The sequence below is a fragment of the Daphnia carinata genome, chromosome 3 (genome assembly GCF_022539665.2).
Source record: "Daphnia carinata strain CSIRO-1 chromosome 3, CSIRO_AGI_Dcar_HiC_V3, whole genome shotgun sequence".
In the NCBI taxonomy this organism is placed as follows: Eukaryota; Metazoa; Arthropoda; class Branchiopoda; order Diplostraca; family Daphniidae; genus Daphnia; species Daphnia carinata.
In genome coordinates, this window is record NC_081333.1 from 10,439,995 (window position 1) to 10,462,144 (window position 22,150).

At 39.3% G+C, this 22,150-nt stretch overlaps 4 protein-coding genes across 6 annotated transcripts; 2 read left to right on the forward strand and 2 right to left on the reverse strand.

The window, feature by feature from the left end:
- The first annotated feature begins 373 nt into the window (after positions 1 to 373).
- On the forward strand, positions 374 to 8,484 carry LOC130697423 (uncharacterized protein F21D5.5-like). Of its 3 annotated transcripts, XM_057520320.1 has the most exons (8): positions 374 to 546; positions 610 to 1,013; positions 1,095 to 1,412; positions 1,466 to 1,744; positions 2,526 to 2,813; positions 3,071 to 3,132; positions 3,214 to 3,353; positions 5,363 to 5,470. In XM_057520320.1, the coding sequence occupies exons 1-7, from the start codon at positions 417 to 419 to the stop codon at positions 3,335 to 3,337; spliced, it is 1,605 nt and encodes a 534-aa protein (XP_057376303.1). In that variant the 5' UTR covers positions 374 to 416; the 3' UTR covers positions 3,338 to 3,353; positions 5,363 to 5,470. The 3 variants fall into 3 exon arrangements, with proteins under 3 accessions (XP_057376303.1, XP_057376305.1, XP_057376304.1); XM_057520322.2 differs by lacking the exons at positions 374 to 546; positions 610 to 1,013; positions 1,095 to 1,412; ... (1 more) ...; positions 2,526 to 2,813; positions 3,071 to 3,132 and adding exons at positions 5,589 to 5,752; positions 5,820 to 5,990; positions 6,492 to 6,830; positions 6,939 to 7,229; positions 7,302 to 8,484 and having other exon boundaries at positions 3,334 to 3,353; positions 5,363 to 5,499; XM_057520321.2 differs by lacking the exons at positions 374 to 546; positions 610 to 1,013; positions 1,095 to 1,412; ... (2 more) ...; positions 3,071 to 3,132; positions 3,214 to 3,353 and adding exons at positions 3,893 to 4,589; positions 5,589 to 5,752; positions 5,820 to 5,990; ... (1 more) ...; positions 6,939 to 7,229; positions 7,302 to 8,484 and having other exon boundaries at positions 5,363 to 5,499.
- Positions 8,416 to 10,062, reverse strand: LOC130697426 (syntaxin-16-like). The gene is made up of 5 exons (XM_057520325.2): positions 9,738 to 10,062; positions 9,434 to 9,679; positions 9,184 to 9,352; positions 8,803 to 9,023; positions 8,416 to 8,724 (listed from the first exon to the last, which is right to left on the reverse strand). The coding sequence occupies exons 1-5, from the start codon at positions 9,816 to 9,818 to the stop codon at positions 8,515 to 8,517; spliced, it is 927 nt and encodes a 308-aa protein (XP_057376308.1). The 5' UTR covers positions 9,819 to 10,062; the 3' UTR covers positions 8,416 to 8,514.
- A 4,838-nt stretch (positions 10,063 to 14,900) lies between these two features.
- Positions 14,901 to 19,502, forward strand: LOC130697417 (nitric oxide synthase, salivary gland-like). The gene is made up of 18 exons (XM_057520314.2): positions 14,901 to 15,019; positions 15,102 to 15,244; positions 15,316 to 15,478; positions 15,556 to 15,789; positions 15,888 to 16,030; positions 16,101 to 16,275; positions 16,354 to 16,650; positions 16,744 to 16,971; positions 17,047 to 17,222; positions 17,293 to 17,600; positions 17,673 to 17,751; positions 17,816 to 18,164; positions 18,230 to 18,405; positions 18,471 to 18,674; positions 18,750 to 18,853; positions 18,941 to 19,089; positions 19,157 to 19,348; positions 19,411 to 19,502. Exons 1-18 carry the CDS (start codon positions 14,930 to 14,932, stop codon positions 19,450 to 19,452), a joined length of 3,252 nt encoding a protein of 1,083 aa, XP_057376297.1. The 5' UTR covers positions 14,901 to 14,929; the 3' UTR covers positions 19,453 to 19,502.
- A 113-nt stretch (positions 19,503 to 19,615) lies between these two features.
- Positions 19,616 to 22,093, reverse strand: LOC130697422 (trehalase-like). The gene is made up of 10 exons (XM_057520319.2): positions 21,949 to 22,093; positions 21,536 to 21,880; positions 21,329 to 21,474; positions 20,954 to 21,237; positions 20,573 to 20,873; positions 20,327 to 20,511; positions 20,179 to 20,257; positions 19,942 to 20,076; positions 19,854 to 19,884; positions 19,616 to 19,794 (listed from the first exon to the last, which is right to left on the reverse strand). The coding sequence occupies exons 1-10, from the start codon at positions 22,031 to 22,033 to the stop codon at positions 19,706 to 19,708; spliced, it is 1,680 nt and encodes a 559-aa protein (XP_057376302.1). The 5' UTR covers positions 22,034 to 22,093; the 3' UTR covers positions 19,616 to 19,705.
- Positions 22,094 to 22,150: the final 57 nt, after the last annotated feature.

Sequence of the window (22,150 nt, forward strand, 5' to 3'; positions counted from 1 at the left end):
CTGGCTGGCCTCGGGCTCGTCGCCTTCGATCGTTTCATAGCCATCAATCCATACATTTTTTCTTATGTTCTCCCTTCGCCTCGCATTTTAACACGATAATAGTGCATGCTGCAATGATTTTGTCTCTCACCAGCTTTTTCCTTTGTCGTGTTTTCTTCATGGTTATACTTGTGGTTATGAAATCGTTCGTTAACGATCGCGAGAAACCTAAATTCCAGATCTGTTAAATAAGGTTTTCAAAATGACTTGAGTCGCCCGCACTTTTCAAAAAATAGCCCATCCACGCCATCTAGAGGTTACAAAAATAATTTTTAAAACCGCTCTCTATTGGAATTGGCAAGTGGTTTCTTGAAGCTCTGTTTTGAACGTCAACGACAGTCCCAAAGTTAGAAATTTTGTTCCCTTTTGAATCGCTAATGTTTTCTTGCAAAATCGTACCATACGATTCAGATAACGTATCTATCGCGGCTGAGAACCATAAGCCTCTAATCCTCGGAAGAGGGCCATTAACCAAGATAAAAGATCCAAGGCTTTCTCGAAGTCACAGTAATATTATCTTAAGTATTTCAAGTTTCGTTCAATTATATTTACTCTTTCGAAAATTCCCAGTTGAAGTTGTAGCAGATTGCGAAAAAGGACTCCTGAAAGTTACTTTTATTGGAGCTAATGCATGTAAAGCAGGAAATTCTATTTTGAAAGCAAAAAATGAAACTGTTAAGCTTAAGCATGGAGATGTGATAGAACTGCTAGAAAACCAATACCCTTTCCGAGTGGAATTTAGTCCTGCTATAAACCAGCAAGTCAAATCAGACACTAGTTCATCAAGCCCTGAAGAAATGGTGGGGAAGCAAACTAATCTCAACAATTTTCTAACAAAGAGAAAATCTGCATCAGGGGATGATGCAGTGGATCCCAGCATTGCAAAAAAACAGAAAGTAGAAGATACTTGGGAAGAAGTTGATGGAGGAAAGTTGATCATTTTTACCACTGAGGGTGTGCAGCATAAATCAAAAGTATTTCAGTAATTTTATAGTATTATCTAATTCAATTTTTCAGTTATTTGTCATTGCCGATTACCCTAAATATTGCCCAAGATTGCAGCTTTTGACTTGGATGGAACAATCATTACAACCCAGTCTGGCAAAGTCTTCCCAACAAACTGCCAAGACTGGAAGTTGCTCTTCAGCCAGATTCCTGGCAAACTGAAACAGTTAGTAGAGGAAGGCTACAAGATTGTATTCATCACCAACCAAGCAGGCTTGAGCAATGGCAAGCTCAAACCTCTAGACTTTCGGCAGAAGTTGTCCGATATTCGTTTGAAGTTGGGAGTTCCAATCCAAGCTTTCATTTCGTCCGGATCTGGAAGTTACAGGAAACCAGCAATCGGAATGTGGAACCATCTCACGGAACATGTAAAAATTTCTTAATACCACATGTGTCGTCTGACGTATCTAGCTATTTGTAGGCAAATGGTTCTGTTCCAGTTGACGTAGGATCATCATTTTATTGTGGTGATGCAGCTGGGCGCGAGGCCAAATGGGCGCCAGGGAAAAAGAAGGATCATTCGTCTGTCGATCGTCTTTTAGCAACGAACGTTGGTTTGAAGTTTTACACGCCTGAAGAATTTTTCTTGGGACATCGTTCAGTTCCACATAAGCAGCCTGATTTCGAGCCTAGTAATTTGGACGCGGCAGTTCCTCTTCTGGAACCATCTGACTCATCTCTATTCCAGGACAAACAAGAGGTAAGTTGCTTTTGCGTTATTATAAAACTAATAATGCAATCGAAAAGGGCATCCTAAGAAACTACATTTTACTTTAAGAGAAAACAAATGTTGATGGTGAACCACGACACGGTAAACCTAATCAATAAGGGGTTTTAATAATTTTATTGACAACTCTAGCAGTAATTGTTTTTTTCCGCTGCGTATGAGAGATAACAATTATCACAATAATTAACGTATGTTTTAAGGTATGAATTTCTTTATAGCGCTGCTAGTCTTATCCAAGCGTATACTTTTGGATTTTTTGGGGTGTTGAATTTTTGAGGTCTCCGATTTCTTCCCGAGCCCAATGTATAAGTCTTTCTGCGCGGGCCCTTGAAATTGTTTTCTTCTAGGAATCCGCACTTCTATAAATACGTGTTTTCATTAAATAACACTAAATAGTTAAAGCACCAACGTTTGTTTGGATTTTAGGTCACCAAGTGCTTTGTAGTACTATTGATATGTAATTAAGCATAGTTGAAATGTAATTTATGATACTTGAATTCAAGCCACCTAAACAAAGATTAACCTTGCATAGCTAGGCATTGTAATGTTGTATAATTGTACGATAAAAACCAAGAGCGACGTCACTTTTCACTGTACAGATAAAATGAAAAATTTGTCAGCTTACACATTTCATTTAATTATATGTTTAACTTTAAATTGCTATTGTTTGACGCATTTTAGGCGCTTTGCAAATCAGTTTGGCGTTTTTAAACCACTAGGTAGACTAGCTAAAAACAGACTACTCCTATTTCAGGTTATTGTACTTGTTGGATTTCCTGGATCTGGCAAAAGTCATTTTGCCAAGCATCACGCGCTTCAGTCAGGTTATGAAGTAATCAACCGTGACACGTTGGGCACCTGGCAGAAGTGTGTAACCGCCTTGGAAAGATCTCTTGACAGCGGAAAAAGTGTGCTCATCGATAATACTAATCCGGATCCTGAATCACGCTCCCGTTTTGTTCGACTGGCTTCAGCTAGAGGGCTGCCTTGTCGTTGTTTTGTGATGAATACCAGCGTGACACACGCCTTGCATAACAACAAGGTAATTTAAGAAATCATTTGCCCATCACTCTGTTCTTCGATTGATAGCTGAAATATGTCAATAACGATATAATCCTTATCGGCAGCTTCACTGTTTGTTCTGGTTCACACGCTTAGAAATTGCGTATTAGTAATTCCATAACTAAATGTCCTAAACAAAATTTTACTCGAGACCTTGGGTTAATAACGGCGTCAATCTTGAGCTACGTGACAGTCTACACGTCAAACATAATTGTTTTTTTTTTTCTGCATCCGCAGTTCCGAGAGCTTACCGATTCAAGTCACGCTCCTGTTTCTAGAATGATTTTCAACGTGTACAAGTAATTTGTTCGAACGAAATGTTTTCAGTGATATGATACATTATCACAGTATTTAATCTTGTCATTTCCTCTTCTATCCAGATCAAAGTTTCAAGAACCAAGTTTAGAAGAAGGCTTCAGTCAGATTGTTCGTGTCAACTTTCGACCCGAGTTCCGTTCGGCCGAGGACGAGCGCCTTTACAAAATGTATCTCCTCGAGGATTGAGGGACCCTTTTCTTCGGTAAATTAATTTGCATAAAAAAAAATAATCGAATGGTGACTATTCTATTTGTGTGTGTTAGAACTTGTAATGTTACATCAAACGCTGATATAAAAAAGGAAATAAGGAATACTCCGCTCAGAAATCTGAATGCTATCGAATCTATCAAAGAAAACTGCTTTGCACGTGATTAGCGCATGTAATGATTATTTTCATGGTCGTTTAAAAGGGTCATCTGAAAATTGACCAATATTCACTGTAATAGCAGTAATTTCCAACGTATTTTAAATGTTTGTTTACAAAGCGTTGAGTCATTGACTGAGCAGCAGAAAAACTGCAACCATTTAGAAAGTAGTGTTATTGTTACAATGTGCTGATCCTGCATGACTCTGCATTTTGTTTCCCTTCTACGTCACGAAACGTGTCGTGAGGGCATGTCGACGAGCCCTAACGATCGAGCAAGCACATGAACGGCTGGGGGCTGGCGCCACTACAATCAGCCAATCAGGTAGCACCTTGCTCTCGCACGTTGCACCATGTTCGCCTGGGTTTATTTTGAAAACACTTGGCTAATACCCAGTTTATTGTAAATCTAAGTTTGTCTCTCTTGAACTTTGTTGCACTAAAATACCCCGAAATCTTTCATATTTATTTGACGACGTAGCTTGCGTACTCCCTTGCCACGAAATTGCATCGCTTGAGACGGCGCCAGATGATCGGCCATGAGTGGATGAGCCATTCGTTTGAGTTTAAAATGTACTCGGCAGATGTCTCTTGATCAAGATAGTTAGACGTGTGCCACTCACAGCGCATGGCAAGTTTCCTTCTGACGTGGACTAGACCTTTTCAGAAACTTTAAAGAGATCCCTTTTAGGGAGTGTGCTCGTCGGTTCTTAGAGGGAATGTTGGCATCAGTCGCCAAGGGCAATTCAGTACACAAGCACTACAGTGCTCGTGTTAGTTGCTACGTTACCACATTCAGTCGTGAACGTATACTTTATTCAAGATCACTATCTTAGCAGAGGAGGAGTCGAGCTGTCCCGCCTTCATGATCCCCCTGTCTCCACACCCCTCAGTCTCCACATGTTCTTTCCTCTCGTAGAACCATTCACCGGCTTCAACACAGACACACACGGTGTGGCACTGTTCCTTGCTTAAAACTGTAAAAATTTTCGAAAGTATTCATTAGTTACCCATCAACTCGGGAAAACAGTACATCGTCACTAAACTATACCACAGGATATACTTCTAACAAAGGTAAATGATGGTCCAGCTTATTTCTTCTATTTTTTTTTCTCACTCTAAAACCTGAAAAAGACTAGGACTGTCCATAGCTGAACCGTGAAACACTTATGTAAGGCATTTTCACACTATCGATCCTGAATGACATATACGTCACATCCCGTCAGTTGCCCGAAACAAGCCAATGAATTTGAACTGAAATAAAGCACTTAGACAGTTATTCAAGCGAAAAAAGTTATGTTATCATCTCCGTGTTCTAGAAAATTCATGTCATATGAGCTTGTTTGTACACAACTGACGGTGATTATTTCCATTCGTCTGCAAAATGATTTGTAAATAACTCAATTATACTACTGGAATACCTTTTCGTATGTGTACTTGTCCTTGGAAAATGGGCTGTGAAAGAAAGTAAACAAATAACATATTTGTTCTTGGCTGATTTACGATACCCCAGAATGTTAATTTCGTTTTGCAAGATGTTGTTTTAACTTCCAATTTTTACTAAACCTCTACTACTGCTAAATCAGGTACACTTCCTAATTGTTTGGCTCATTATTACAATAATCTTCTTTGTCACTAAGGCCTTTTGCGGGTAATAACCCCCACAAATGTCGCCTCATGCGAAGGTCCTTTTGTGTTTTTGAAAGGGATATGCCAAGCGTAGGCTACACAATTGCGACGCACAGAAGCTCGTGGCTAAATAACGCTACCTTTAATGCTGCACTAATTAGCCTAGCTTTCATTTTGCAAACCACAAATGCATTTTTAATGATTTTTGTCCCACCTAGCAACAGGACCATGCGCACGAAAACCATTCGATGTCCATCAACGGGTACAAGGCGTACGCGTCAGGCAGTTGTTGACAGTCGATCGCTTGCCATCGAGACATCAGCCAAAACCATAACAAAAGACGTTGTCGTTATCGGTAATCTATTTGCTATCCTTGTTTAAACGTTTACCGATATTTCTCAGAACAGAACGATACAAATAATAACTGAGAAAACTCATTTCTAGGTAATGGACCTTCTGCTATCACCCTCTCTTATCTCTTGTCCGGCCATTGGCCTTATTATAAGGGTATGGATGAGTTGGGACATCCGCCAGACTTTCTTAACGCTAGACTGGAATCTAAACCTAATTGTTCCTTGGTTCTTCAGGATCTGAAGGAATTGTCTGAGGTTAGAGAAGTTTGTGCATCTTGGTTTCAAAATAAAATATTGTGTAACGTTGTGTTTGAAACCTTAGGGGCTAGAAGGGAGGTCGAGCAATCCCGTTGCTCTTCTGTACGACACGTTGAATCATCCTGATGCTGACACGGGTCAAGATCTGCCATCCCTTCTTGCGTGGAAAAATCATCCCGAACACGCCATTGATCACGTGGTTCTTGGCAGAGGTCCCCCCGGGGGATCGTGGCAGGTGCGGTTATCGGTTGATCTCACTTCTTTTCTAGAACTTTACAATAGCTTAGCAACACTATTTCATTTTGAACCCTTACACGCCTGTTCCAACTAGAAAGTTCAATTCAGTTTGGGTTTGGACGATGTATTCAATTGCCCTTCGAAAGGTAAATTTTGTTTTAAAATCTGTATACGTAGCAACTGCCATTTAAAGGCGAATGTAAGTATTACTCGTTTTATCCGTACGAAGTTATGCATTGGCTTAAGGATAAGAATGTTGGAATGAGATTAGTTATGCAAGAAGAAATTATCAGTAGTGCAGGAAATATAAAAGAACTCTTTAATTTCCACCTTGGTTTGAGTTCACAAGGATATCCCTATATATCCGTAGAATCAACCTTCTACCTGTTTCTTCTACACTATAGAAACGAAACCATAGTTTGCCACAGGCATTTGCGTCAAGGCCGCGCTCTGAAAAACCTTATTTGCTTTTGTTTAAACGTTTCTCTTTTTCTTGCAGGCAATGGAGGGAGACGTTTTGACCATAAGCCGGGGTACTTGGATGGAACTGGCAAATTTGAGTTTCCGGGAATGGGAGGAAACTGCTTGTGAACGGCAACTTGGAATTCGACAGAAACGAGCTTCAGTTAAGCACGTCGCTCAGTATTACCATGATTACGTCAACATCAAAGGGTTGCGACCGTATTTCCGCGATTCAGCGGAAGTGACATCAGTTCGGCGACTAGATCAAGTAAAAAATAATCCAGACGAAAGTTACGGTCCCAGACTTTGGCAAGTAACGGGCCACGTTCGAACGGCCGAAGGATTAGAAAATTTTCAGTACGTGACACCCAATGTGGTACGTTCCTAATATAAACCTTTCAAATTAAAGCATTACAAGACATAATTACTAGTTCATTCATGTGAAAATTTAAAACAATCTTCTTATTGGTCATTAATATGCCAGGTTCTAGCTATCGGTGGTACTGACCGACCCAACACTATGAACGTGGCCGGAGAAAATCTACCTTTTGTTATTAAATCTTTACAAGCGATGGAACAACTTATTTCCAGCCAACAATTGAACAAACAAAGCGAACCTGTTCTAATCGTGGGTGCTGGCTTATCTGCTGCAGATGCTATTATTGCCGCCCATTTTCATGGAATTCCCATTATACACGTCTTCCGACGCAAGGCTACAGATCCTAGCCTAATTTTTGGGCAGCTACCTTCGAATATGTACCCAGAATACCACAAGGTACTTCACTATCAGTACGATTTAAAAAAAAGGAGTTTCAAAGAATTCACCGTTGCTACTTGTTATGACCAGGTTTATCAAATGATGAAAGACAACGGTATGACATACACCGGATACACCCCGATGGAACAGTGCCAAATTGTGCGTATTCAAAGTGATGGCAAAGTCTGCCTGCAAGGACCCGACTATTCTACTAAAATCAAAGTATCCTTCGTCGTGGTATTAATAGGCTCACGACCCAGTTTAAACTTTCTGGAAAATAAAGGACGTGATTTAACCGTGGACGTGACGAAACCCATCTCGTGTCGCAACAATCCGCTTGATGTAGATCTATTCACTCTCGAGTCGACTAAGCAACCTGGTATCTACGCTATGGGTCCTCTGGTCTCAGACAATTTTGTTCGCTTCGCTCAAGGAGGCGCCTTGGCTATCACTAGAGATATTCATACAAAATTATCCCGTTTGAAGGCCAAGGAAGAAATTCGAAAGTCGACCATCCCAAATGTCACCCCAGATTCCGTGTGCTACCTTGATTGTCCAACGTGACAATAGCCGTCCATAGCTCTTTTACCTGGGAAGTGAAAACCGTACCTGGTGCTTAGGCACCGGAAAAGATAACGCAATAATTTCCCTGGTTGTATCAACAGTCGTCGTTACGATCTGTGATTATCAGATAGTTTATTTTTTATTTTTTAAAGTTAAGCTTAAAATGTCATCCAATTGTATCTTCATTTCAACGAGTGCTCTACTAGTCTTCGTTGCGCCTTCTCTCGACCTAAAACTCGTTTTCTACTACTCCCATTTTTTAAAACAATTGTTGAATAATGCAACTTCTATTGTTAATTTCTTTGAAGAAATTTTCGAAATTGGAGCTTGCGTCTTTATGGCATCGTTCTGGTGCTCTCCTGCGTGTGCTAACTGAAAACATTTTTCAAAGAACTTTGATTGTTTCCAGAACAACACTTTAGGAATACCTAACAAGAGCGGTTTTAACGTTCAGTACTTTCTTATTTTGTGGCATATCAAACCATAGAATGAATAATAAAATGTTAAGCCCCTAGTTGATGAGCGGGGTAGCTGTACGAACTGTATGAATTATATGATTCATAACTGTCCACGTATACGTTATGCAAAGAAGTTATAGTACTTCAATGGAAACAAGGAATTCAAGCATTTTACCAATATCAACTTATAAACATATATGCATTTAACACAAGTACATTTCCAGCAGTTCAATACATATTTGGAAAACAAACGATGAACTCAACTTAAATATACTATTTACTCAAGATTTAACGGCGATTAAAATAATGATTAGAACGATAATGGCTGAAACTAGAGCGACGATGCATACCATCTTCCGGTTTTTCTTTTGGTAATTATCGGCCTTTTGTAAATGAACCAATCCATCGTGAACTTTTGCCTGTGTGTGTTCAATATTATAGTCTATCCTATCCAGGACAGTGCCTTGATCGGCCACCATGTGAGAGATTTCCTTTAGGGTTCAAATAATGAGAAATTTTGTAAAGAATTAAAATGCATGGAAAAAAACATATGATCAAGACAAAATTACTTTGAATATAGAGTTCAGTTCATATATCGATCGAACAACATTCTGGATTTCCTTTTCGCGCTGTTCAACGAAAGACGAGTTTTCTTCGTTTAAGAGCAATTGTTGCTGGCTCATAACCCTTGGAGTCTCAGTCTGACTGGTGGTGGTCCAATCGTCGTAATTCCAATCCTTAGATGCTCCTCCAAAGAACTGTTGAGAGCGTTCCTCACGTGACTTTATCTCTATTGAAATCACAAAAAGCAACAGCTGTTAATCAGCAAGGTTCAATCTACATCGATTTCTTCAGACAACAACAAGAAAGAACGAATTCGAAATTACGCTTTAAGAGTATCTACTACAAGAGTTAAGATGACACGGGTGTGGAGAGGGTATAATTATTACTGTTCAGGTATGTATTCTGGTCACTTCTGAACGTGTTTGAAAGGTTTTGTAGTGTAGTCACTAGAGATGTTACCACATTTTTTGCAAGATTGGTTTCAGCCTGCCCAAGACTGGGGCTAGTATTGTTGTACTGAATCCGTTTTATACAATTATGGCAAGTGGTGAACATCTATAAAAATGATGCAAGTAAATAAATAACATGAATGAAGTACAAAAGATATGTAATATTTAGAAAAATTTTAGGCTTTACTTTGGTTATATCCTGGGTAAGGGCATCAATTTGTTTTTCTTCATTCATGGAGTCATCAAAAGTTGGTTTCAAGAGATGTTTGTTTTGAAGAGAACTCAGTTCTTTCAAGCGTGTTTGAATTTTTGTCAAGGTATATTGAGCTTCTTCTAGGCTGTCTGTCCAATCAGGGGGCATTCGCACATGAGTGGTATGACTCTTCCCCCGTGCATCTAGTTCCTGCTGCACTAAAGCATCTGTATCTGAAATCTGCAAATGATCTGTATTTAAAGGTAATGCACGGGAAAATGTGTGATCTGTCACCGACTTGTTCAGAATAAAAGTTGCGACTTTGGATAGCGTTGTTACGCATTAGGATGAAAATTTCTGTAAGAGTTCTTGTTGCCATTTTTTTTTAGTGGAATTCTATGTCACGATTGAAGTAGAATTTAGCACAGAAGCGAGATACCTTTTAGACTCGTAAGAGAAAAGCCGCTTTAAGAATGAAGTTGCACGCACCATTCAAGGCATTGAGTTTGGTAGCAAATCAGGCAGTGAACACTGTAATTAAAATGCTTGATTTCGATCTGAACAGGAGAATCGACGGATCAGTTTCAGACAGCTGATTTTGACACATTTCAATAGGCGGCTCGGCTGTGTTGGCACGAGAAAAGGTAAAAAGAATACTGATCCCCTGCATGGCCGCTAGATCGCGCGAGATTTTAAATTTTTAAACTTCGTCAACATTTCACTAAAAGTACGGACACTCAACGGCTCCCGGTGTTAGCGAAGTTCCCGATTATGGCAATCCGTTTTACCCCCCCCCCCCCCAAAAAAAAAAAAAAATCGGCACCCAATATTTGACGCAAGGCCGGTACACTACAGCGCTAGCGCGATGCAGCAGAAATATTCAGTGTAATTCCAAAATGGTTGACTTAATGAAAAAAATAACAATTTTATCGGAATCAGCATTCAATTTTAAGCATATCCTGTGATACCCAACCAATTCCGGTGAGTGCCGGTTTTTGCAGAAAAAAATTTTAAGCCCGACTAAATAAGCCCGGCTTTTCTTATTCTTTCGTTTTTTACATTTAATTAAAAAATCATAAGACCCATGGGAAAATAAATTTGATTTTCGTGATAAGCATTCAATTCTGAATTAAAATCATGTATTTTTAGCGAAATTCAAAATTTAGCCAAAAATGAAATAGTGCAAAGGCTATAGCCTTACCACTTTTATCAAAATTCGGCAGAAATGAAATCTCTTGGAATTTGATAAAAATCACACAGTATAATCAAAATTTTAACGCTGATTCATAAAACGCCACTCATTTTCTTGTCAAGTTAGTCGTTTTTGAATTACAGCGAATATTCGTGCAAAAATAAGACAAGTCGGGCTTATTTTGTCGGGCTTAAAATTTTTTTTTACAAAAACCGGCACTCATCGGAATTAGTTGAATATCACAGGATATACTCAAAATTGAATGCTGATTCCGATAAAATTGCTATTTTTATCGTTAAGTTAAGCGTTTTTGAAATACACCGAATATTTGACGCAATGTTAGCGCGCCAGTACGCTACAGCGCTAGCGCGATGCAGTAGAAGCAAGTAGTAGTATACTAGGAGTTTTCCTACAGAACACCAATGGCGATATCATCGAATTGTTGACCTGCAATTTGATAGTAATTACTTGCATATTCTCTGAAACAACAAATGAACAACGCAAGCGCCGCATCCCTGCTGTCATTTCTTCTTGCGCAGCCGTCGTACCGGATTCGATTCGATATTTCAATTTGTGATTCCGTTTCATTTCTTGATTTACCGTGCAGTTGCTACCGAAGAAAGACACGCCATGACTACTCCAGAAAATGTAACAATAATAACGCCTCCAAGAAAGGGTAAGGTTTTAAACTGACACCACATATTTCACACCCATGAAGCACACCTCTTAAGTTTTATAAAAAGCCCGAAACGCATGCCTAGTAAAGCAGTCGAGGTCAGTCTATATCTTCTACACAATCACATTGCGCATTGCCGGTGTTCGAATTACATGCGATTGCACATCACGCAATATCTACTAAATACACTGTCATAGTATTTATCGGTCTTAGGATTGATAGTCAGAAATGTTGGTCCTGAGCTCAGTTTCACGTGGCAGGAAAAACGAAGAATGTGCGCACTATTTCGTATGGGTTCAAATTAAAAAAATCCGCCCAAAAACATCGAAAACTATACCTGACATTGTCCAATGGCGTAAGTCAGAACAGTAAGTCTAACCCGCATGAATTAAACCGAATCAAACTATACATTTTAATCATAACGGTAGTAGTCTATGTGTGCAATTTTGAACTGACCCCAAAAATGTATTATATTAGCTATTGTTTGTTTTCAAATAATCAGAAGTATCTTCTCATCGGGGTGATTTGAACGTAATCGCCATAGAAAACGCCTATGCTACTTGCCACAACGTTCAAGATTTATTGCATTTACGAGGATTTACTTCAAAGCCAGCATACGTGAAGAACAAACGAGGGAAAACTAAAAAGAGAAAACTGCAAAAGGACAAAAGCTGAACCCTCTGTTGGTAAACGAAAAACCAGTATGACGACAGAAGCTTCTTTTGTTCTATGAATTTGGCTAAGATTTAAATGGAAGGCTGAAATCGTTGTATTAGGCCTACCACTGTTTTACAAAAATTCACGCTGTGATGCATGATGTATAAGAGAAACTATCTTTTTTTATGTAACTTTTTTTGACATTTCCTTCGCATCCGGGAGAAGGAAAAGAAAAAAACTTATCTATAGATTTATTTTCGACCATTGATTTTAATGTGCAAGAAATTAAAACTATCAATCTTTCTTGAAGAATTTATCTGACGCGTCTTCTTTTTGAGTGTCATTTCCTTTACCATTTGTTTATTATTGCTGTTTATTAGGCTGTGGTTAAGCTCCGCTGAATAAAATTTCTTTTCTGTGGGAAGGCTTTTTGTCCATTTTCCACACTGAATGGATTAAGACGTTGATGCATGGAAATAGTTCAATTGACTTCGCTTCAGTAGTTTTTATAATAACATTTCAAACAGCAGAATATGTATGGAAGTAATTTACCATTATCCATCGGCTACTAGCGAAAATTGCAAAGAGTCGGTGGAAGAACTTCCTTTAGAAACTGCAATTTAAAAAAAATGATGATCAATCTTTTTCCTGTTTAACCGGAAGAACCTGATGAAATCATCTTGGAGGGGGGGGGGGATTGGTTTTTAAACTTGTGATACATTACGGTGGTTAGTTGCTTATTTTTTTAAACATAATTTTAAGTGATTTTCTTCGATAGAGCCTTAATATGTTTCAAATATAATTTGCTTGTTGTTTGCCCCTGAAAAAAATAAATATATTGGAATTTTTTTTACCACTTATTGCGAAAGTGTCTCATAAGGCTGTTTTGCTTCAGCAATCGAGCTTTTAAAACCAACTTTTGTAACGCAAGAATTGGCTTCATCATTCAAAAACCTGTTTCCGGTAACGCAGCAAATTTTTAGAAAGCTGCGTCTAATCTTTCATGTTGTAAGTCCACAAATTCTTCATATAGATATTGACCGTCGGCTCGCCTTGGAAGGTGTGTGTCATTCGAACTTGCTTGCCAATCCTAGTACAAAGTTTACGTGCAAGTATCGACTGTCACTGTCAATACAATCGTGTACTGGAAAGGTTTTTGGGGTGAGTAGAAACTTGAACTGCATAACCTTATTGTACCCTAGACACCGAGCTAGCATGTCAAACGTACTCTACTCCATCAATAGGACACATACGTGCACCACTGCAATCCCGAACAAGGCCATCGTTTTTTTTATGTTCTAACATTACATATCGTGCGTATTTTTGTGATGTTACGTTATATTGAAACGTCACAACTACAAATACTGTGAGACAATCGAATCAAGCTATTATTTCGTAAGATAGAAGTTTATATATTTAACTGAGCACTTCGAATTTAAGGAAATTACACCTTACAACGAGTAGTCTAACTATCTAGTCTACTTGGTTACAGTGAAGTGATTGAACTTTGCTTTTGCGTGCAGGACTTCGATGTCATTTGCAAAGTTTAGTGAACATATGTACACGAAACATGCAAGCTGAATAAAAGTTTCCTTGTTTCTTGTTATTATTATTGACCGAAACCTGCAAAGACTAGATCGAATGACAAAGCATTTTAAATGAGTCATTCACGCGACAGATAACGCCGAGAACGCTATTCATTGTCACACTGATAAACAGGCCTTATCATATTGTAACTGTCGGCTCACTGTGAGTTGGTTTTCATCGGCTGTCATTGATTCCCCAATCGAGCTGCAATTGAACATTTTCATAAAATCCTTACTGCATAATGATGAGCTACATCTTCCCCTTTTTTATGTTACCTGTTCTACAGAGTATACCAATGAGGAAATCGCACCTGTCTTGCTTTATCATCGTCAGTACGGTATCTAGTTTCGTGTAGTTGTATATATAGTAGCACCTGCAGTGCGTATCGCCATAAAAATCTACAAAAAACAACAAAAGTTAGGCTACTGTCAATTGTGTCCGTGTACCACATTCAAGGCACATTTATATGCTTGACCGTGTCGCCAGGGATTATTTCATTTTATTTGTTCGCGAAGAGCGTTCAAGCCACACCTTACTAAATTTAATCAGCTGTTGGTAATAACTCAATATATATTTTTTTTAATTACGCATTTGTTTTCTGCATTTGCAACCGTGCCAGATAGCTTTCAGCCCAATTTTGATCTAGACATTCATATGGCCTCACTTGTGGTGTGCAATTTCTTTTATTTTATTCGCTTTGTTAATGTTTTATGTTTCCAAAAAAGTACGAGGGATCTCGTGAGCGGAACTCACCTGCTTTCAATGTAGATTAGCCCCATTTAGCATGCAAGGCTCACATGAGTGCGTATTGTGTGTTTTCTCACTAAACGAGAATCGCGAATTATGTTCTTTGAAAATCCAGGCGTGTTACAACGTTCGTGATTCCTGCGAAATTCGCATTCTACATGCCCATCACACGATGCGTTGGCTTTCAAACTAGTTTTCCTAAGAGTTCCTTAATAAATCTATACTTTGTGATTTATCGTCGCTTGAAAAGTTTTCAATAATTGAGTGTTAAAATAGACGACGTAGATGAAGAAGTGTTGTTAGTGGTATATCCATGAATCAAAAGGCTTCTTCGTTAACAGTTTAATTGCGCTAATAGTATTTACCTCACGAAGATATTTAGGCGATACCGTCACGAGAGATTCAGTTTACTATACAAAGAGCAAAACGATGGGAGTTTGCCTTGATAACTATGATGGTTCTGAGTTAGTTAAAATGGGGAGTTAAAATCAAAGTCTCCCATGGAAGAAGCCTGGTCAGGATCCAATCCGCGATGGCTTCCAACACCACAGCGTTACCATTAAGACTATATAATTTATTCGCGAATTTTTGCAGACTGGTTATTTTTGAGCCTCCAACCCTTTGCACTGAGATGTGGCTAGAAGATCGGCATGGCATTGAACTTCGCAATCACACTACAGGCAAAGTTTTTGTCGACAAACTATTTCTCAAAAACACTTGCGTAAGTAAGCTTACGACCTCTTCAAAGTTTCACGTTTATAAAGTGATCGTAAAGAAGTAGAATCTTTGATGTTGATCTATAGGAAGGGCCATGCTCCGAACAAGAGGTTTGCGCCAGTAGCAAAATGGTCTCCCGTCAAGTCCCTAACAATTATAAACGACCAAAAGAAAAAGTCTTGCAACAGGCAAAGGAGTTCCTTGATGGATTCTTTCACTCTTCAAAAAAGTAAACGTAAAATTTTCTTTAATTTACAATTCATCTTTAATTCTTGAGGTTCGTATCATTCATCTTCCAAGATTTGGCTCTGAGGAACATATCAGTCGAGTGCTCGAAGTTCATAAAAGCATCGAGGATACAAGTAGCTATGATTTGACATACGACGAGCTGGTGTACGGATGTGGTATGGCTTGGCGCAATGCTCCGCGCTGTGTCGCAAGAGTACAGTGGTCATCTTTGAAGGTGTGAAATGATTTCTTTAAAAAATTCTTATAATATCCTTATAGCTACATCATACAATCTGCCCTATGAATTTTAAGGTTTTTGATGCTCGGCATGTACAAACAGCTCAAGAAATGTTCCATAGCATTATCGAACACATCAAGTACGCAACAAATCAAGGACGTTTACGCTCAACTATAACCGTCTTTCCTCCTCGCACTGTCGGTCAGTCCGATTTTCGTGTCTGGAACAGCCAATTGATCAGCTATGCCGGTTATCGAAATCCGGATGGAACAATTAAAGGAGATCCTTCCAACATCCAATTCACCGAGGTGCGTACATATCACATCCGCCTTACACAGTTCTACGACAATCACGAAAACGTAACCCAAATTAAGCGATTTCTGTTCAATTCTCCTCTCTTCTATAGCTTTGCCTTTCATTGGGATGGGAGATAGAGCAGACAACTCGTTTCGATATTCTTCCCCTTGTTCTACAAGCTAAAGGACTACCACCCGAAATATTTGTCATTCCGGACGACGTGGTACTTCAGATTTCTCTTTCACATCCCTCGTATGATAAACTTGTTTATTAACAGTCGTTGACAACTGTGGAACTTCTACTAAACAACCAATAACCTCAGGTTCCCATGGTTTGAAGAGCTAGGGTTACGTTGGTACGCCCTACCAGCGGTTGCCAATATGCTGTTTGATTGCGGAGGCATTCAATTTCCCGCTGCTCCATTTAACGGTTGGTATATGGGAACAGAGATAGGTTCCAGAGATCTATGCGATCCGCAGCGCTACGACATATCCGAGGTAAATTTCACATCCATCATTTCGGCCACAAAAAAGAATCAATCATATTTAACTGAAGATGAGTGATTCGTAAAACAGACAGTAGCAAGCAAAATGGAACTGGACACGAGTAGTCACACAACACTTTGGAAAGACACGGTTTTGCTGGAGGTGAATAAAGCGGTGCTCTACAGCTACCAAAAGTGTGGGGTAACAACGTGGGATCATCACACGGCTTCCGAATCGTTCATGCAATTTTACGAGAATGAAATGAAAACACGGGGTGGCTGCCCTGCTGATTGGATTTGGCTCGTTCCGCCAATGTCGTCTTCGACTTCACCGCTCTTTCATCAGGAAATGGCGTTGTACTTCCTGAAACCATCTTTCGAATACCAAGTATGTTTTATATTACAGGACAATGGCTTTAGTGAATAAGTGATTATAGCTGCTAGTGAAAAGGTTTACTTACTTGCGCATATTTTCATCCAGACGCCGGCATGGTCAAATAACCCCAAAAAGTTGGCAATAAAACGCAGTGTAAAACGTACACCAAAGTTTAGAGCAGTAATGATAGCTGCCCGGCTCTGCTGTTACCTCTATCGTTCTTGTTGGTTAAAACGGCCTAAAGTGGTTCTGCTATTTGCTTCACAATCTGGAAAAGCAGAAAATTTTGCGACGAAAACGTTCTTCAAGTTCAAGTCTCTTTTCCAAGCTAAAGTACAAACACCTTCATAGTACAGTCTCGTGACATAGGTATCTGTTTCCACACTTAAAAGACTTTTGTACTTCCAGCTGTACTGCATGGCTGACTACGATATTAATCAGTTGCAAGATCAGCAAGCTACAATTGTAATAGCTTCTACCTTCGGAGACGGAGAGAGTCCTAGCAACGGGGAGGAATTCAAAAAGAGCTTGATTAAAATTAAACAAGAGAATTCAAAAATCCGATTCGTTAACAAACCCTCTTGGTATGTATTTCAGCAAATAACATGAAATTCCTGCTTAGTGAAACAAAAAATTAACTTTTTTGTTTCCCAGTTTTGCTGTTCTAGGATTGGGTTCAACAGCTTATCCAAATTTTTGTGCTTACGGAAAATTTGTTGATAATATGTTTCAAGAACTGGGTGGCACCCGCTTGTTGACACTTCACTGCGCTGACGAACTAAGCAACCAAGAGAAAGCTTTCCAAACTTGGCTATCAGATATCACGAATGCGATATGCAAACAATATCTTATACGGAATGAAAACAATGATTTGTTAAACAAGGAATCTCCTTTTGATCCGTCGGATACCGTGTCTGCGCGCTTTTCCATCATCAAAGGCGGAAAAGAAGATGTTTTACGAAGTTAGAATTAATTGTTTTCAATAATATTTTTTGTGTTCTTAACCGTTCTGTTCTGTTTTATCATATATGTAGCGCTCTCTGACGTCCATCTCAAAGAGGTATCACTTGCTCGAGTTTCTGGAAAGAGCATCATCGGAGATTCCAGCTCAAGGTAAATTGAGTTTGTTAGAAGAAAACATTAAAACTCCCATGAAATATAAAATCCATTGATACAGCAAGGGATACGCTACCATTTTTCTTCAGCTGAACACCTTTAACTCCGAAAATCTTAAGTATAAACCTGGAGACCATTTGGCCGTCTTTCCTCGGAACAGCCAAGAAATCATCCAGCGATTTACGCTATGTCTTAAAAATTGTCCTGCCACTCGATCTCTGGTTCAACTTCAAGTTCAAAATCCAAATCAGAAATGGGAAACTTGGAAGAAAGTTTCACAGTGTACGTTCGACACCCTGCTCTCTCGATTCGTGGACTTGACCAGTTCGCCTTCCCAAGACATACTCAGGTTTTTGGCTTCTTCAGCAATTGATCAAACTGAAAAAGCGCAACTTAACATTTTGGCTGAGGTATTCTATAGCTATGAACGAGTTAATAAGAAAGACGTGATTTAAGCACTTTGTTATTCGTCAAGGATTCCGCGTCTTACAAACAATGGACGTCTTCGAGTTACGCCAATATAGTGGATGTCTTGGAGGAATTTCCTTCCGTTCATGTTGACGCAGCCGCTTTGATCAGCGTTCTTCCCGTTCTACAACCCCGGTTTTACAGCATTTCTTCCTCGACAGCCATTGTACCAACAGAAATTGAGTTCGTTTTATACCACTACGTTCGGATTTGTTTCAAAAATTCTAATCCAAGTTTTCCAACTTTAGTCTTATAGCAAGCCTTGTTCGTTGTCGAACGCAGGATGCTGAAGGACGTGTTTTCAAAGGACTGTGCACTTCATACTTGGAAGAAATCCGTCGCGGAGATTTCGTGGCGTGCTATTTCATATCCAACCCTTCATTCCATCTACCTCTCTATACTTCCAAGCCAATGATTTGGATCGCTGCTGGTAGTGGGATTGCTCCTTTTAGGTTTGAATACTTCTATTGACAGAAAGTCATCTGGAATTAACGGAAAACTATTCATGCAAATTTTTCGAAATGCAGAGGATTCTGGCAACAGCGATGCTTCGAAAAGGGCGTTCCGTTTCACAGCACATTCATCACAAAAGTATGGGGAAAATTTTGGAAGCCCACCGTCCAACAACAAGGTAGGAGAATAACCACTATTTCCCATAACGATTCGCATAATGTAATGGGAGTCATTATTTGACATTGTCCGCCACGAAAAATTGTAGCTAGCAATCGGTATGGTTCCATTTATTTGTATTACGGATGCAAAGAAAAAGCTCTACAACCATTTGCCAGTGAGATGGATGCAATGATACATCACAAAATAATCAGCAGAACTTTTTTTGCGTTTTCCAAGGAAAAAGGAAAGAACAAGGTACGTTTAACTAATATACGTCTATAAATTACGTATAATTTCGGAAAAATTTAATTCTGTAACGCAGTGCTACGTGCAAGATCTGCTCTGGAAGGACGGCCCGCGTGTCTCCACACAGATTTTGAACGAGGGAGCTTACGTATACGTTTGTGGAAGGTTAGCAATGGCCGCTCAAGTGAAGAAAACCATCATTAAAATTATTTGTCAATACGGCAATATAAACCAGGATGAAGCCGAAATGGTGTTTAAGAATCTTAAGGTACGCAGTTTAATTCAAACGTTGAATTCCAACATATATATAAAGCACCAACCTTTTATTAGGCTGAGGGTCGCTACAAAACTGATGTATTCGGAGCGAATTAAGCTGAATGGCGAATGTTAGCTTCACCACATGCCACTGACCACCAAGGCCAGTATAGGCATACACTGTAATAAACCCTTATTTTACTCTCTTAGATTATGTTCGTTTCCAGTTACTTCATTTTGTTCCTCTGTTACGATTATATTCCATGAATAATACACACATGGATCTCCGTAAACCTTAATATTGAAAGTGCCATTTTACATCAAATGCGAAACTTGGGTTGAAATTTGAATCGTGCACTGCAATGGGTGATCACAGTCGGTCTCCATATTTTTCCAGGAAGTCGAGAACAACACCATTGGTCCATCCAAAACCTAATTGAACGTCGTATTCTCCTCCACCTAAATTCGGGATATTTCAAAATTCAAAGCAACGTATTTTTAATTTTTTTTAAATGTACCTCCTGGCAGGCCTAAAGACGTGACATCGTACTGAAGAAAATGAGGAAGAGTTAGACCGCATCAAACAATATAGCTAAACTTTGTTACCTTTTCGAACATAGCGTTAGGAATACTTTGCTGAAAGGCCAAAAAATTATTATCGAGCCATTTGTGAGCGATATCAAACGCCAGTGTTTCAGCCCTAGGATCGGCAGTATTTTCAAGTCCGTAAACCAATAAATGCTAAACCAAAGTAATATTAATTATCTGAAAGTGCGAAGGTAAAAAAATAGATTTTATAAGCGTGCGCGATGTGGAACGAGTCATCGCCAGCTATCTCGGTACCTGCAATGGTGCCCAGCCGTTAGGATAGTCCCATTGTTGACCGGAGTTTTGCATGGATGTCGGAAGACCGCCAACAAATCTGCATGTAAAATGTGGAATATCGTTGTATATGTAGTACGTATTCAAGACGTTTCACTCATGGACTTACTGTAAAGCTTGGCTTTGATCAAGATAATTGAGAACACGATCGACAACTAAACTATTTTGAGGAGATACTTCATCCCAACATCCAGCCCACAATGGTGCGATGTTAGATGCGTAAAAATAATGCCTTGGCAAATTATTAAGCATATCGTAGTCCAACCAAACTCCATCTTCCTCATTCCACAACACCTACAATAGGCAACGGATGCAAATGTAGAACGATAATTTTGAAAGGTAAACGTACACGTACCATTTGTATTGCCTCCTTCCATGCAAGAAACTTATCCTGATAGATTTGAGATTTTGCCTCGTCACCTACCAGACTGAACATTTTGGACAGCAGTTGCGCATTCATGCAAATAAAGGCATTTAAATCTACCGGGACAATGTTTCTTATCTTGACGTTCGCTATGTCACCGACGTTCGTGCCTTCGTCATTGATAAACCATCGCGTGCTAAAATCCCAGCCGGATTCCGCACCGGATTTCATATTTATGTAGAATTCTTCTAGTTCGGTCCCGCTTAAATTACCAGCGGTTTTCAGATCCTCTCTTTTGTATAAATAGGAATCTTCATTAAATCATTAAAATTTCTTGTATGGGCAGTGTTTTGGGTAAAAAGATAAGTAAACCTGTAAGACTCTGGCCTAGGTCCATCATATTCCACGTTGTATCGAGCAAGAGTGTATCCGTTAACGGAAACTGTGCGGTTGGTTAGCCAGAACTCCATTTCTTTTTCCATCGTGCTGAGCCTTTGTCGAAGAAATTCAATGTCGCCAGTTGCACTGACGTAGAGGTCAACCATTGGTATTAACATGGGTGGTTGAGATCGTTGTTGATAATAAATTCGACCACCATTTGGGATAAGTCCATAGGTATCAACGATTTGACAAAAGTTATCTAACATGCCCCTGACCTAGAATGTTTTTTTTTGGGATAAACCAGTTGTTCATCATACGATTAGCTATCAAAGGTGTAATAATTTTTTTTATGAGCGATGTATCTACCGTTTGATTCATGTGGGAAATTAAAAGTCCTTTTACGATCCAGTAAGAATCCCAGTAATAAAATTCACGAAATCTCCCACCAGGAACAATGAAAGGATTAGGCACATATACGATTGAATATAGGTCAGGATTATCTCGAACGTCGCCTAAAATTTCAGTTGGATACGTTAAACTTATATGTTTACTCACGAGAACAACCGTTCGTACCTGCTATCTGGCGTCCGAGAGCTTTCCAACCTTCATGCAATTTTTGTCCCCAATCACGGAGCTCTAAATTATTGACGTTAGAAAGAAACGGAGGATCACTGATCCAGTCTGAGGGGTCCCACGGCTGAAATTCCAATCCTTCAGCATCGAAGTTGGTATCCACAAATGTCTGCAATTGTTCCTTTGTCGGCTGGTTTTGGGTTTCAATCATCAACTGGGAAAAACTAGCCAAAACTATATCTGGGAGAAAGCGCAGTTTTTTATCCACAAAAGTTTTGGAATCTCTGTACAGTTCAGCGGTTTGAACGGCATGCAACAATGGGCCATGACAATATATTTCACTGTGTGCGCAAAAATATTTAGGATTTAATATAATAAATTGGATCAGAAATCAAAAGGATTCTCTTGCCTAGGACAGGGTGGCGGTAGTTGTGCGGTAAGGGTAAGGAAGAAACCAGCACAAATAGCTAAAATTGGAAATAACTTCCAAGAAGCCATTTGATGAACGAACTCAGTTTATTAGAAAAAATATATATTGCGGAAGAAGAACTAAAGGAAAGACAGCAAAACGGTGGCAACTGTTCAAGCGATACGTGATGCGAATGCACGTTCGAA

What these genes read in the sequence shown, in the direction of transcription:
- LOC130697423 (XM_057520320.1), top strand. Translation starts at nt 417, where the DNA reads ATGTTTTCTTGCAAAATCGTACCATACGATTCAGATAACGTATCTATC. An exon ending in GTGTGCAGCATAAATCAAAA is followed by an intron (nt 1,014 to 1,094) that starts GTATTTCAGTAA and finishes ATATTGCCCAAG; the next exon opens with ATTGCAGCTTTTGACTTGGA. An exon ending in GGAACCATCTCACGGAACAT is followed by an intron (nt 1,413 to 1,465) that starts GTAAAAATTTCT and finishes AGCTATTTGTAG; the next exon opens with GCAAATGGTTCTGTTCCAGT.
- LOC130697426 (XM_057520325.2), bottom strand. Translation starts at nt 9,818, where the DNA reads ATGGCAACAAGAACTCTTACAGAAATTTTCATCCTAATGCGTAACAAC. An exon ending in TTACCCAGGATATAACCAAA is followed by an intron (nt 9,353 to 9,433) that starts GTAAAGCCTAAA and finishes TCATTTTTATAG; the next exon opens with ATGTTCACCACTTGCCATAA. An exon ending in CCAGAATACATACCTGAACA is followed by an intron (nt 9,024 to 9,183) that starts GTAATAATTATA and finishes TGATTTCAATAG; the next exon opens with AGATAAAGTCACGTGAGGAA.
- LOC130697417 (XM_057520314.2), top strand. Translation starts at nt 14,930, where the DNA reads ATGTGGCTAGAAGATCGGCATGGCATTGAACTTCGCAATCACACTACA. An exon ending in AACTTAACATTTTGGCTGAG is followed by an intron (nt 18,165 to 18,229) that starts GTATTCTATAGC and finishes TTATTCGTCAAG; the next exon opens with GATTCCGCGTCTTACAAACA. An exon ending in AGTGGGATTGCTCCTTTTAG is followed by an intron (nt 18,675 to 18,749) that starts GTTTGAATACTT and finishes TTCGAAATGCAG; the next exon opens with AGGATTCTGGCAACAGCGAT.
- LOC130697422 (XM_057520319.2), bottom strand. Translation starts at nt 22,033, where the DNA reads ATGGCTTCTTGGAAGTTATTTCCAATTTTAGCTATTTGTGCTGGTTTC. An exon ending in TCTCGGACGCCAGATAGCAG is followed by an intron (nt 21,475 to 21,535) that starts GTACGAACGGTT and finishes CTGAAATTTTAG; the next exon opens with GCGACGTTCGAGATAATCCT. An exon ending in GGAAGGAGGCAATACAAATG is followed by an intron (nt 20,512 to 20,572) that starts GTACGTGTACGT and finishes TGCCTATTGTAG; the next exon opens with GTGTTGTGGAATGAGGAAGA.